The sequence below is a fragment of the Schistocerca americana genome, chromosome 7 (genome assembly GCF_021461395.2).
Source record: "Schistocerca americana isolate TAMUIC-IGC-003095 chromosome 7, iqSchAmer2.1, whole genome shotgun sequence".
Taxonomy (NCBI): Eukaryota; Metazoa; Arthropoda; class Insecta; order Orthoptera; family Acrididae; genus Schistocerca; species Schistocerca americana.
Genome location: NC_060125.1, coordinates 80433473 through 80449020, shown reverse-complemented (window position 1 = coordinate 80449020; position 15548 = coordinate 80433473). Strand labels below are relative to the sequence as shown.

The window sequence follows — 15548 nt, the reverse complement described above, 5'->3', positions numbered from 1 at the left end:
AATATGGAATGGTGCAATCGATGTTGATGTAGCATTCTCAACACCGACGTTTTTGATATTCCCGGTTCTCGCGCAATTTGTCTGCTATTGATGTGCAGATTAGCCGCGACAGCAGCTAAAACACCTTCTTGGTCATCATCATTTGTTGCAGGTCGTGGTTGACGTTTCATATGTGTCTGAACACTTCCTGTTTCCTGAAATAACGTAACTATCTGGCGAACGGTCCGGACACTTTGATGATGTCGTCCAGGATACCGAGGAGCGTACATAGCACACGCCCGTTGGGCATTTTGATCACAACAGCCATACATCAACACGATATCGACCTTTTCCCCAATTTGTAAACGGGTAATGTATCACGAAGCAAATACCGTCCGCACTGGAGGAATGTTACGTGATACCACGTACTTATACGTTTGTGCCAATTAGAGCGCCATCTATCTCAAAGCGAAAAATGTGGTCGAACTAAAACATTCATATTTATTTACGTACTACACGAATATGTAATAAAAATGAGGGTTCATATTTTTAAAAAAACGCAGTTGATACCCGTTGACGTATGGCAGCGCCATCTAGCTGGCCAACCATAGCGCCATCTGGTTTCCCCCCTTAAAGCTAGTCAAGTATCGTTCTTTGTAGTTTTTCCGTTTGACGCTTATTTCGTGAGATATTTGGCCCGGTCACGATCAATGGACCACCCTGTATATACATCTAGTCCTATGTTCGGCCACTTAAACGTCAAACATTTTTGTATGTCAGTAATCACCTTGTCTCACGTTTATTTTTGCTGTTATCCTGCTTTTTGTTTCTCTCTGAAGAAATGTGCAGAGATCAGCCAATTAATTATCACCAGTGTCCACTGTCAGAGGGAATGCCTTCTGGTTGCTGTCCGTGCATGTGACGCGGTAAGGAAAGTATATAAGCGGATCAGAAACGAATCATTCTAGCGACTTACTGGGAAATTTGTTGACGAAAGGCAGACTGATATGGCCCAACACATGGGAAAGTCTCGTAACTGGCCAACTTGGTAGGCTGTTCATGTGCTGCTACCGTGAAGATCCATAGGAAACACATACGATACGATATTGGAATGCCTGAGTTATTCCGATTACGATGAATGTGCCAGACCGGGACTCGAACCCGCATTTCCCGCTTATCGCGAGCGCTCGCCTTACCATTTGGCTATCCGTGCACGACTCACGGCCACACCCAAACTATCATCAGTTCTACAGCTGATGGTAGTCCTTATTCGCAACTGCGAATACATTTACTGTAACTATGGGAAGCTGTTTCGTCCACAGTTCACTACAGAAAAGAGGAGGTCGGAGACTTGCGCTGTCTGTAAAGCGGAACAGGCGGCGACCCGTGGGAGATATGACGACATGTACAGTGCTGCGGCAGGCACAATAGTTTCGGAGCACACCGTCCAGCGCTCGTTGTTCAACATAGGACTCTCCAGCGGACAACCCCAATTTTTTCCCATGCTGACCCGGCTACATGATGAATTACGATTGCAGTGGTCACGGGATCATCAGGATTGGACAGTGAATCAAACCGCCTGGTCGGATGACTCACGCTGCACCACGTCGATGACTGGGTCCAGATATGCGATCATCCAAGAGAACGGCTGCTCGAATCATGAACCGCGCCAAGGACACAGGCGGATTGGTACAGTATTAAGATACTCCCCATTACGCTTTCCATGGCACCTGCTTTATAGATACCATGACACCCGTGGGCTATGAAAATTATTGTGGACCGATTATATCCTGTCATGCTTGATGTTTTCCCTTGACTGCGGTGTCATTTTCGAGTACGATAACTATTGGTGTCACAAGGCCAGAATTGATTTGAGGGGCAAGATGACGAATTCGCGTTGATGTCTTGTTGACCAAACTCACCTATTGTGGACTCCACGAAGCACATCCTCGATGCTCCCTGGCTCAGTTCTGCGCCAACAAACTGCTGGCGCGTTATTTCGGCTCTCTCTAAGCACCATGGAACTTAGCAAATAGTTCAAATGGCTCTGAGCACTATGGGACTTAACAGCTGAGGTCATCAGTCCCCTAGAACGTAGAACTACTTAAACCTAACTAACCTAAGGACATCACACACATCCATGCCCGAGGTAGGATTCGAACCTGCGACCGTAGGAGCAGTACCGTTCCGGACTGAAGCGCCTAGAACCGATCGGCCACAGCGGCCGGCGTTATTTCGGTAACTGTGTGATCTACGAGTACACATTTAGCCCCAAAAACCTCTGGAAATCACGCAAAACATGTGTTAAAAGCTACAAATAAAGATTTATGATAGAAACTGTAAGTAGTAAACCAGCAGCGTCCATTGTGAAATTTGGATCTATAGTTCAATGCCTCAGTCATTAATACATTTGAATCCGTTATTTGGAAAAGGATCCTTGTCCCAGAAAGTAAATTATACAGGAGATGCAAAACAAAAAAAAAAAACAAAAAAACAAAAAAAACTGTTTTACTTCACGAGAGGTTCAAGTATGGTGTCGTGAAGTTACTATGTAGCAACTAGCTGTGTGATGAAAGAATATACACCATTACAACGTACATTAGACATCAATCGTGGTCAGTAATCCAGTTTGAATGTACAGTATGACCCTTTTTCGAGCACTATAATGTTGATGAGGCAGCCAGATTGTGTTATCTATAGTGTCTCACTGTGTAGAGGCACAAAACGCGTGGGTGTTTTCAGCCCGTTACTAAATGCAAATAAGTAGGAGGCCGAGTTGATAGGAGCTTAAGGAGTCCAGGTTGCAATAATATGCGGTACGGCACACTGTTAGAGAGAAGGATTATTATTCAAGAAACACATAGTACAATGAAATTTACTTATCTTCAGTAGTTTGTAGGACTGCAACTACGGCTGTAACTAACACAACATATTCTCAGGGACTAAGCTTGAGGGGCCCTCCTCAGAGAATCGATGCAAACAGAACTGGCTGAGGGCCGATTATGAAAATGCGTCTGCCTAGGTTGAAATCTAACTAAGAAGTGGACGAGGCACACTCCAGTTCCGTCGGGCTTCACAGCCCGCTAGAGTGTGGTGTGCTCTGCAGACGACGGGCTGCCAACCTTGTGTTGGCGCGGCGTTGTAGTAGTATCTGTGACAATCATACTACATTATCCACATTCATTATAGAAACAAAAGAGTATGTTATTAGCATAAAGGCCTATGTATAACGCACCCAAAACGTCACAATCAAAACTCAGCAAAGCAGACAATGGCGGGTATGCTTCATGTTTTTCGCGTCCATCATGTCCTGGCCACTGGTAGCTACGAATATCAAATGGCTTCTGCTCGTCAAGTATGTGTTGTAGAATAATTAGAACATCATCTAGCTTTTTATTTATTCGAACAGGTCTATTATACGGTAATTTATCTGGACGTGGCACCTTTTCTAATTTAATATCTATCTAACGAGCAGTTCTGTTGATTGGACATGGCCCCTTGTTGCACCAAACGATGCATACAGATATAAAGATCAGTAGTTTGCAAACATGTAATTTGAAACAAAAGTTGACATGACCCCTTTTCCAACTCATCGATTCAGTTATATCTGGGACAACATATCAATTGTCAGTGGCATCTGAGTTTTAGCCTACAACGTATACATGTCTGATTGTTGTGTGTTTCAGCACTTTGACTGCCGGAACCACATCCGGGTGATCCAACCGATGGACGGCGTAGGCAGCCGCCTCTACGTGTGTGGAACCAACGCACACAGCCCCAGGGACTGGATCATACACGTAAGGCGTTTGTCATACTCAGCAGTGAGCATGGCAGTTGTTACTGGTAGTTTTGTGTGTCATCAGTCCTCCGGTTTTATGCCGTCCGCCACGAATTCCTTTGCCAACCTGTTTGTCACAGAGTAGCACTCTTACCCAACACCTTCCACTTTTGTACGATATGTTCCAATCTTTGTCATCCACTACAGTATTAACCCTCTACAGCTCCCTTAGGAACCACGGAAGCCTGATGTTTTAAAAGATCTCCTATCACCTGTCCCCTTTCGAACACGTTCCTCTCCTCGCTGATTATGTGGAAAACATTATTTCTTTTCTTATCAGTAACCCGATTTTTCGCATCTTTCCTCAGGACCTTCACTCAGATCCTTTGTTCTCTTCTGTTCCATTTTTACCACATTCCATTCACTACTATGCTCCTGACATACATTCTGAGGAACTTCTACTGTATAGGTAGGTATAGGAGAAGTAATTTCGAGTTTTAGTTACTGTAATCGTAAATTCAAGCAGATTGTAGAGCAGTCGTTAGGCATGTGTACAGGTTAGTTCATACATTCTTTGCGTGTTTCCCTTGAATTATCTAGGCATGGACTCGTGTTTCAGTAACTTTTTTTCAACATCGATTGGAATGGACAGGGACTGTGATTGCTGTGTTTGGATGAGGGCTGAGTTGGCATCCCTTCGTTCACTGCTGCAGGCGGCGCTGACTTCGATCGCGCAGCTTGAGGCTGTTGCCAATGGGCACCACTGTGGGGAGCCGGACTTGGGTATCACGGGGATGTCAACCTCGTCCCGCCCGTCCCCAGATCAGTCTGCCACTGTGGTTGCCCCTGTTGCTGCCCGCAGTGGGGCTGAGCCCTCGCCTGTGGTTGATTGGGAGGTCGTTCCAAGGCGTGGCAGGCAGCGAAAGACGTCCCCGGACGCTGATCAGAAAGCCTCTCCGGTGCGTCTGACAAATAGGTTTCAGGTACTGTCTCTGGCTGAGCCAGATGCAGCTGCCTGTCCTGTTTCAGAGGATGATTCTCAGCCTTCAAGATCCGGGCAATCGCAGAGGGTGGGCTTATTGGTAGTTGGGAGCTTCAATGTTAGGCGCGTAATGGGGCCCCTTAAGGATATGGCGGCTAAAGAGGGGAAGAAATCCAGTGTGCACTCCGTGTGCGTTCCGGGTGGAGTCATTCCTGATGTGGAAAGGATCCTTCCGGGTGCCATGAAGAGCACAGGGTGCAGCCAGCTGCAGGTGGTGGCACATGTCGGCACTAATGACGTGTGTCGCTTTGGATCTGAGGAAATTCTCTCTGGATTCCAGCGGCTCTCTGATTTGGTGAAGGCTGCCGGTCTTGCTCACGAGATGAAGGCAGAGCTCACCATCTGCAGCATCGTTGACAGAACCGCCTGCGGACCTTTCGTGCAGAGCCGGGTGGAGGGTTAGAATCAGAGGCTCAGACGGTTTTGCGACCGTGTTGGCTGCAGATTCCTTGACTTGCGCCATAGGGTGGTGGGGTTTCGGGTTCCGCTGAACAGGTCAGGAGTTCACTACACTCAGCTCGCGGCTACACGGGTATCGGAGGCTGTGTGGCGTGGACTGGGCGGTTTTTTAGGTTAGAAGGCCTCGGGAAAGTACGGGGCGGGCTGCAATCTCAAAGGGTGCGTGGCAAATACAGGACGTGCTTGGATCAAGGAACAGTCGGAATTGTAGTTGTAAATAGTTGTAGTAGTGCTGAGAAAGCCCCTGAGCTTCAAATGCTAATAGAAAGCACAGAATCTGAAATCGTTATAGGTACAGAAAGCCGGCTAAAGCCTGAAATAAGTTCTGCAGAAATTTTTACGAAGTCTCAGACGGTGTTCAGGAAAGATAGATTAGGCAGAATTGGTGGTGGAGTGTTTGTGTCTGTCAGTAGTGGTTTATCTTGTAGTGAAGTCGAAGTAGATACTCCGTGCGAATTGGTATGGGTGGAGGTTATACTTAACAGCCGAACTAAGTTAATAATTGACTCCTTCTACCGACCCCCAGACTCCGATGATATAGTTGCTGAACAGTTCAGAGAAAATTTGAGTCTCGTAACAAATAAATACCCCACTCATACGGTTATAGTTGGTGGGGACTTCAACCTTCCCTCGATATGTTGGCAAAAATACTTGTTCAAAACCGGTGGTAGACAGAAAACATCTTCCGAGATTGTCCTAAATGCTTTCTCCGAAAATTATTTCGAGCAGTTAGTCCACGAACCCACGTGAATTGTAAATGGTTGCGGAAACACACTTGACCTCTTAGCCACAAACAATCCAGAGCTAATACAGACCATCATGACTGATACAGGGATTAGTAATCACAAGGCCGTTGTAGCTAGGCTCAATACCGTTTCTTCAAAATCCACCAGAAACAAACGCAAAATAATGTTATTTAAAAAAAGTGGATAAAGTGTCACTAGAAGCCTTCCTAAGAGAGAATCTCCATTCCTTCCGAACTGACTATGCAAATGTAGACGATATGTGGCTAAGATTCATAGATATAGTAGCAACAGCAATCGAGAGCTTCATACCTCATAAATTGGTAAGAGATGGAACTGATCCCCCGTGGTACACAAAACAGGTCCGAACGCTGTTCAGAAGAACACGAAATCCCGAAGATTGGCTAAAATTTGCAGACGCGCGAAATTTGGCACGGACTTCAATGCGAGATGCCTTAATAGGTTCCTCAACGAAACATTGTCTCGAAATTTGGTAGAAAATCCGAAGAAATTCTGGTCGTATGTAAAGTACACAAGCGGCAAGACGCAATCAATAACTTTGCTGCGCAGTGCCGATGGTACTGTTACCGACGACTGTGCCGCTAATGCGGAGTTATTGAACGCAGTTTTCCGAAATTCCTTCACCAGGGAAGACGAATAGAATATTCCAGAATTTGAATCACGAACAGATGCTAGCATGAGTTTCTTAGAAGTAGATACCTTAGGGGTTGCGTAGCAACTCAAATCGCTTGATGCGGGCAAGTCTTCAGGTCTAGATTGTATACAGATTAGGTTCCTTTCGGATTACGCTGATACAATAGCTCCCTACTTAGCTATCATAAACAAGCGCTCGCTCACCGATAGATCTGTACCTACAGATTTGAAATTTGCGCAGGTGGCACCAGTGTTTAAGAAGGGTAGTAGGAGTAATCCTTCGAACTACAGACCTATATCATTGACGTCGGTTTGCAGTAGGGTTTTGGAGCATATACTGTGTTCGAACATTATGAATCACGTCGAAGGGAACGATCTATTGATACGTAGTCAGCATGGCTTCAGAAAACATCGTTCTTGTGCAACGCAGCCAGCTCTTTATTCGCACGAAGTAATGGCCGCTATCGACAGGGGATCTCAAGTTGATTCCGTATTTCTAGATTTCCGGAAAGGTTTTGACACCGTTCCTTACAAGCGACTTCTAATCAAGCTGCAGACCTATGGGGTATCGTCTCAGTTGTGCGACTGCATTCGTGATTTCCTGTCAGAAAGGTCGCAGTTCGTAGTAATAGACTGCAAATCATCGAGTAAAACTGAAGTGATATCGGGTGTTCCCCAAGCGTCCTGGGACCTCTGCTGTTCCTGATCTATATAAATGACCTGGGTGACAATCTGAGCAGTTCTCTTAGGTTGTTCGCAGATGATGCTGTAATTTACCGTCTAGTAAGGTCATCCGAAGACCAGTATCAGTTGCAAAGCGATTTAGGAAAGTTTGCTGTATGGTGTGGCAGGTAGCTGTTGACGCTAAATAACGAAAAGTGTGAGGTGATCCACATGAGTTCCAAAAAAATTGCGTTGGAATTCCATTACTCGATAAATAGTACAATTCTCAAGGCTGTCAATTCAACTAGGTACCAGGGTGTTAAAAATACGAACAACTGTACCTGGAAAGACCACATAGATAATATTGTGGGGAAGGCGAGCCAAAGGTTGCGTTTCATTGGCAGGACACTTAGAAGATGCAACATGTCCACTAAAGAGACAGCTTACACTACACTCGTTCGTCCTCTGTTAGAATATTGCTGCGCGGTGTGGGATCCTTACCAGGTGGGATTGACGGAGGACATCGAAAGGGTGCAAAAGAGGGCAGCTCGTTCTTTATTATCACGTAGTAGGGGAGAGAGTGTGGCAGATATGATACGCGAGTTGGGATGGAAGTCATTAAAACAAAGACGTATTTCGTCGCGGCGAGATCTATTTACGAAATTTCAGTCACCAACTTTCTCTTCCGAATGCGAAAATAGTTTGTTGAGCCCAACCTACATAGGTAGGAATGATCATCAAAATAAAATAAGAGGAATCAGAGCTCGAACAGAAAGGTTTTGGTGTTCGTTTTTCCCGCGCGCTGTTCAGTCACCAAGTTTCTCTTCCGAATGCGAAAATAGTTTGTTGAGCCCAACCTACATAGGTAGGAATGGTCATCAAAATAAAATAAGAGAAATCAGAGCTCGAACAGAAAGGTTTAGGTGTTCGTTTTTCCTGCGCGCTGTTCGGGAGTGGAATGGTAGAGAGATAGTATGATTGTGGTTCGATGAACCCTCTGCCAAGCACTTAAATATGAATTGCAGAGTAATCATGTAGATGTAGATGTGGATATGGTGACCTGTATTTGATACCTGTACACTGCTGTTGGTCAGGAATGATCTCTCTGTCTTTGCTAGTGAGCTTTAGGTCCCTCTTGCTTCGCCCCTCATGTATTATTTTGCCTCCAATGGAGCAGAATTCTCTCACATCGTTCTCTTAGTATCCCCAAATTTGATGTCAACTTCATCGCGAATCTTATTTCTTCTACTTTTCATTGTTTTAGTCTATCTTAGGTTTACTCTCAATCTGTAGAGTGCGTCATTATATTGTTCTTTTCATTCAACAGGTTTTACAACTGTTCGTCACTTTCAAAATGATAGCAATGTCACGAGGGAATAGTATCATTGACATTCTTTCAACCCAACTTTTATCTCACTGAAAATCATATCAGCGCACACTCCGCTGCAGAGTGAAAATCTCATTCTGGATTTTATCTCACTGTTAAACACCTCTTTTATTTTCGCCTTTGCTTCTTTTAGGTATAGAGTGATCAGTAGGGGCGGAAGACTGCGTACCCTCCAATAGCCTTTTCTATCTGGGCACTTTGTTCTAGAACTTATTTTTATGTAAAATGAAGGTGGGGCAGGGGAGGGAGAAAGGAAAAGTAAGGAGCTATTCATGTCAGCTGCATTGGCGGGAATCTAAGCGGAACCAGTGGCGACGAGTAAAAATATGTGCCAGACCGGGTTTCAAATCTGGATCTCCTGCTCACATTTTTTTCATTTTTGTTGTGTCTAGGAATCCTGCATGCTCGATTCTTTAGAGAAACAATCAAACAACTCGTATTAATAAGCATTAGAGAAATAAAATTACTTAACTTTGATTGCACAGACGTGCCACAAACAAAGGGCGACACACAAACTAATCAGTCTTCTTAAGAATATAGAAACACAAGTCTGCGCTACGCAGAGCTTGCTAATGATAAAGGCTGCGATGCGTCGGCTAACGAAGTGGCTACGGTTGAAGCTGCTATCGAAGTGGCACGCCTCCAGTCGGTCGTGGCGCTGATGTCCACTTCACGTAGGTACCGCTGCTGTCGCGTTGTCGTCCTGGAGGGAGGCCCGGTCGTCGTGCGATTGGCTGACCTCTTCTCACAGCCGTTTCTTCTCTTTCGTTCCCGACTGGCCTGTCGGCGCTGACTTTACGCCGTAACAGTTAAGTTCGTCATTATTCTCGGCATTTGATCTGGGAGGATGTCACATAACTTTTTTTTTTCTACAGAGGAAAGCCAGACTTCAGACGGAACACGCAGAGCTACCGTGCCAGTTACTTCCTAGACAGTGGTGTTAACCACTCCGCTACCGGAACACAGTGCCTATCGCAAATGCGCGGACTACGGGTAGGTTGCATAGGTGGGAATGTTCTCCATGATGGCTTCTTTGGGATCCCTCAGAGGTCGGACGTGTGTATCCACACTGAAGGTGGCGGACTCACTGCGCATCTAAGTAACTTTATTTTCTGCATGCGTGGTGTCTGTTGCTTCGGATATCATTGAAAGAAAAGGCATTCATACAACTTTTTGTTTTTGGCTCTTGGTTTTTGTCTTTATTGCATATTATCCATCTTTTCCTATACCTGACACCTGTACCTTACCTTTCCGCAGAATTTCGAATATCTTTGTACGCTACTACTAGGTCGGTAAAGGCATGCTTCGATTATCAAGTGCATCATCAGAACTGTCTCTCTTGTGCCTGTGTAAGTCCTAAACCCAAAACAGAACCTGAACTTTGTTTTCCGTCGTTCCGAATATTATTCTTGTCAGCAACTAGCATGAGTGAGATGTTAAGATGACTGTGCGACATTTCTCGTGCTTATCCGCTGTTGCTACCTTCGGGACTGTTACCACCTTGTTTGGAGCAATCCGACCTCCTTCCAATGAACAAGTTATTGTGGTACTCATTACTGCAGTACTCATTAAAACGCACGTCATTATTACTCAATACCGCTGCGTCTCACTTCGTTCCACATTGATCCTTTCGGACGATTCCATTAAATTTCAGCCAACACTTCACTGCTGCTTAGTTCGCCCTACTATATAATATCTGACATCTAAATCTGACCACGATGTAATGCAGCTGGGATCTTCGCTTGTCTCCAGGTCTTTTCCAAGTATACGTCCTAGTGTTGTAGTTCTCGAACTGTGTACTAGGTAAAAATCACATAAATTTAAAGAAATGTCGAGTCAACTAAGTACCTATGGATTATAATTACGATTATCTTGAATTATTGCAAACATCATCAGAAAATATTGCGGGGAAAATGAACCAAAGAATGCGATTTTATTGCCAGAACAGTTAGAAGCAACAAATCAACTACTAAAACACTGCCTGCGCCACGTTTGTCCGTCCTTTTCTGGAATTTTGCTGCGCAGTGTAGTATCCTTACCACATAGTACTGACAGATAGGATGGTAAAAGTTCCAAGAAGGGAAGCTTGTTTCGTATTGTCACGAAGTACACGACAGAGAGTCACTGCAATTTGGCATTCCTACAGCATCGATTGCACACCATCTAGCTCAGCCCTGCGAAACTGCATCAAGAAGGCGCTGATCCGCGTGCGAATGGAAAGAGTGGGCAGCGCCACGCCTCCAGGAAGGCAGAGTTGAGTGCCCCCTGTCGACGCTGATTTAACCAGCCGCCCATCACCGGTAGCCCAATTTGGTCGCAGTCTTCAGGAGCATCAGTTCAAATGGTTCAAATGGCTCTGAGCACTATGGGACTTAACATCTATGGTCATCAGTCCCCTAGAACTTAGAACTACTTAAACCTATCTAACCTAAGGACAGCACACAACACCCAGCCATCACGAGGCAGAGAAAATCCCTGACCCCGCCGGGAATCGAACCCGGGAACCCGTGCGTGGGAAGCGAGAACGCTACCGCACGACCACGAGATGCGGGCAGGAGCATCAGTACTGAATATTAGTACCGCCTTCTGCGAGTAGTTAGCGAAGTTGTCAAAGAACTAGAACGTAGGAGACAAAGGAAGCGTAGGAATCAAAAGAAGTTTTTTGAGAATTTGAGACGCCCTGATAAACCCGCAGGACGAGACAGGTAGTTCAAATTGTGGAAAGGTGACAAAATAAGCGGCTGTCAGTTACACTCGAACATACAACTTTATTTATTTGACCAAACGTTACAAGAGCCAAGAATATTAAAAAAAAAAAAAAAAAAAAAAAAACACACACACACAGCATTAATTTACCGGCTGAATGCGTCATACAATCTCATGCCTTAAGGGCAGGGCCACTTTAATTTGAAATCGGCTGAAAGTCAATAGCTTAATACTCAAGCCAAAATCAGAAATTTAAAAGGCAGAAGGCCTTATCTTATATCAGTTCTTTCAATTAGGCTGAAGGCGCAAACAGTCTCACACTTTAAGAGCAAAACAACTTTAATTTTAAAAAATCGGCTGAAAGTCCCCCTCTTAAGAATCAAACCAAAATTAAAATTTTAGAAGGCAAAAGGCCTTATCTAAAAACAATTCTTTAATTATGCTGAAGGGCCAAACAATCTGACATCTTAAGAGCAAAACAACTTTAATTTAAAAAATCGGCTTAAGGCCCATCACTTAATACTCAAACAAAATTAAATTTCTTAAAAAGGCCAAGGGCCTCACCTTAAAACCTTTAAATTAGGTGAAGGCCCAGACAATCTCACGCCTTAAGGGCAAAACAAACTTAATTTAAAAATCGGCTAGATGACATGCAAATACAAACAACAATAACAAATAAGAAAAGGCAGTACATCCAACGGCGCTCAGAAGTTTGCGAGGGTCGGCCTGTAATTCAAACACTGACGCTCGCTTAGGTGAGACAGGCAGTCGGCCCAACCATTCTAGATCCGACGACAACCCAACGGACAGACAGTCAACGGACCTACCGATAAGATAACTTCCGCTCCACCGGAGCAGCACTCAACAGGAAGTTCAATGGAAAAACATAGAAGGTATTGGCACCCACAACCAACTATACATTGAGCTGTCAAACTGCACACCGTGACAGACAGCGACAACACGATGAGGAAAAATACACTGCCTGAATTTACGTCAACGGCCAGTACGGCAAGTACAGTTAAACTCCATGGGAGGCTGGCTAAAATTTGCCAACTTGAAAACAAACGTTGTTGCATGCAGGAATGTCCCAACAGCCGACAACGAAATCCAAACGACACAATGTGAACAGTCGTGATTTGCTGGTACATTAAGTCAAAACTCACCTTTCGTGTCCAGGATAGGTCAGCTACGGACCTCATAGCAATGGGAACAGCACCACACACTCCGACCGCGCGTGGACACCGCCAACGGCCTCGGCCAAACTACGCGCCGCGGAGATTTCCTCGCTGCTCCACGCCAACCGACCAACTGATCGCACACCACACAGCCGGAACTATAAGTGCCAGGCCAAAGTGAGTACAAGGTGCGAATATCGACACACACCGTTGCTGCCACTCGCATTGAGAGAGGATGACAGCATAATCGCGATAACCGCGGGAGACTAAACACTGAATAGCAACCAAGGTTTAATCCAACGGATAACATGAGCCAGCCACGGCTCATAATTTAACTTCATTTTCTTTTTATAAATAAGGAGTTTTATTAATTTTCAAGTGTCTTGTACAGATTCCTGCCACCGGTCATAGCAACATCTCTCCTTCCTTGGACTCTGACAATAGCCGACACGGCAGAAGTGGTAAGCATTAAAACAAGGCGTTTGTCATTACTTCGTGATCTTCCCAGGAAATTTCAATCAGCAGATTTCTCCTCCGAATGCGAAAGCATTTTGTTGGCTGCCTTCTACATAGCGAGAAATAATCGTCATAATAAAATAAGAAAAATTACAATTCGCGTTCATAGATCGAGATGTTAATTTTTCCCACGTGCAGTTCGAGGGTGGAACAGACAAGAAGTAATCTGAGAGTGGTTTCATGAACCTTCTATCAGACAATGAAGTACGGATGCCGGCATATTAATGCAGATGTAGTTGTTGTATTCGCTATTACTTGATAAAATTAGACATTCTCCTCTATTTTTACTTCTATCAGTTCCATATTTCCCCGTGAATCCGTCTTGTCTTTCTTCCCCTATTACAGCGTTTCGATCTCCAATGATTATTAGGTTTTCATCTTCCTGTACTGATCGAACTGACGTTCAGCATCTTAATTCACTTTTCACCTCCTGCTTGTGACGTCGGCATTTGTACGTGAACTACTGTTGCTGGCGTCACACTGCAGTCGCGAGAGCAGTACTATCAATATAGCTCACTGACTCCCCTTCTTTATTACCCGAGACGAATCTGTTGTTGTTGACAGTACTCTATTTTCTCATTTGCAGCATGCTCGATTGCAGTAGGCAGCAACTTATTATCATTCAATGAAATGACGAAACCGTCAAAGTTGCACAGAAGTGCGTTTTTGTTTTAACAGGTCGCCATTTAAATAGAAACACAGCGAAACTTCTGCGATTTTGTAATTTCATTGTGTCTTTTTTCGTACCACCAGAAATTCTTAGACAGTTTGCGTTTCACTTCACTGGCCCTAGCTAAGTTCATTAGGCTGATAAATGGTATTCGAATAATATTTTTTAAAATAATTAACTTTCCATTCGAGTTTATAACTTTCATTCTTCACGTTTTTTATTGATGACTGCACGTCTAGGAAATTAGGAACAGATTGGTCGGGAAGTTGCTTCAAGTGACTGTAATATTTGGCTGAAAACTGCCAGGTACAAAGATAAAAATGCAGAGCCGCCATATATGAGTAAACTTTCGTGGCTACTAGAAGTATCACATAATAGCTTATTGGTATTAAACTTCCTGGCGGATTAAAATTGTGTGCCCGCGAAAGGCAAAGGTCCCGAGTTCGAGTCTCGGTCGGGCACACAGTTTTAATCTTCCAGGAAGTTTCATATCAGCGCACACTCCGCTGCAGAGTGAAAATCTCTTTGTGGTTTCTTATTGGTATTGTCCATGACAGCTGAAAGTACGAGAAACAAATTTTCGGTGTCTATTGGTAAAGTACCTAAATTTACTTCAGATGTTCTTCACTTTCCAGGAATTAACTCCCAGGAACAAGAGGAGCTCCACCAAACGTACATCTTTCGACTTACTCTAAGATTCCTGTGCCTCCTCAATTTGAATTTGTAAATTATTTTGTGTATTCCGCTACCTTTCACTGTGCTTACATAATTTTAACACTTCGATATTCTTTGTTCTTCGTCTTGGCGTAGTCCTTCGATTAGTATGTTGCGGCTGCCGATCTGTGAAGTGAAATTTTTACTGCAATTCGTGTGTAATTCGTTAACTGCAATCCTTTGGAATGTTTACTCTATAGAGTAACAAGCGTCTTCTAAAGTATACGCCCTGTCATTTCTTTTTACTTCTTACTTACACAAGTGTTTTACTTTTGTGTGATTTAATCTGATTTTCAAAGCATGTATTAGTAAGAGTATCTGTAACATGGAATTTTTATTCTTGATACTTAGTCTAAAGACATGAGCCGTGATGCGTCTTCTGTGCATGAAGAGATTGTTTCTGAAGCATGCAAATAATATTCTCTGATTTACATCCAATATAGAGACAGGTCAAGGTTGAGTGTATCGTAGTTTCATGAGGACATTTTGTAGGAAAATGATTAAATTGTAAAAGTAACCTATAGCTAGTCACCTTTAGTTGTAAATTACGTCTTATTGCTGTTGTTGTTGGTTTTTGTCACCAACTGTTAACACACAAAACTACACACATCAAAAAACTTTTGCATCACCACGGTTCCGAGAGTTCCGGAACCTGTACAGAAAACTGGAATAGAAACCAACATAAACTTCATTTCTGCCCTCTTTATTACTCAGAAAAACCACACATTGCATGTTGTACCACCATACAGCGAGACCTTCAGTGGTGGTGGTCCAGACTGCTGTACACACCGGTACCTCTAGTACCCAGTAGCACGTTCTCTTCCATTGATGCATGCCTGTATTTGTCGTGGCGTACAATTCACAAGTTCATCAAGGCACTGTTGGTCCAGGTTGTCCCACTCCTCAACGGCGATTCGGCGTAGATCCCTCAGAGCGGTTGGTGGGTAACGTCATCCATAAACAGCCCTTTTCAATCTTTCCCAGACATGTTTGATAGGTTCAAATGGCTCTGAGCACTATGCGACTTAACTTCTGAGGTCATCAGTCGCCTAGAACTTAGAA

At 44.1% G+C, this 15548-nt stretch overlaps 1 protein-coding gene across 1 annotated transcript in view; it reads left to right on the top strand.

The window, feature by feature from the left end:
* The window catches only part of LOC124622729 (semaphorin-2A-like), a 906824-nt gene extending 893118 nt beyond the window's left edge, over window positions 1-13706 (top strand). The window contains exons 5-6 of the mRNA XM_047148520.1: window positions 3666-3776; window positions 13689-13706. Of these exons, the coding sequence (XP_047004476.1) occupies window positions 3666-3776; window positions 13689-13706 (129 nt within the window). The remainder of the gene's footprint in view (window positions 1-3665; window positions 3777-13688) is intronic.
* Window positions 13707-15548: the final 1842 nt, after the last annotated feature.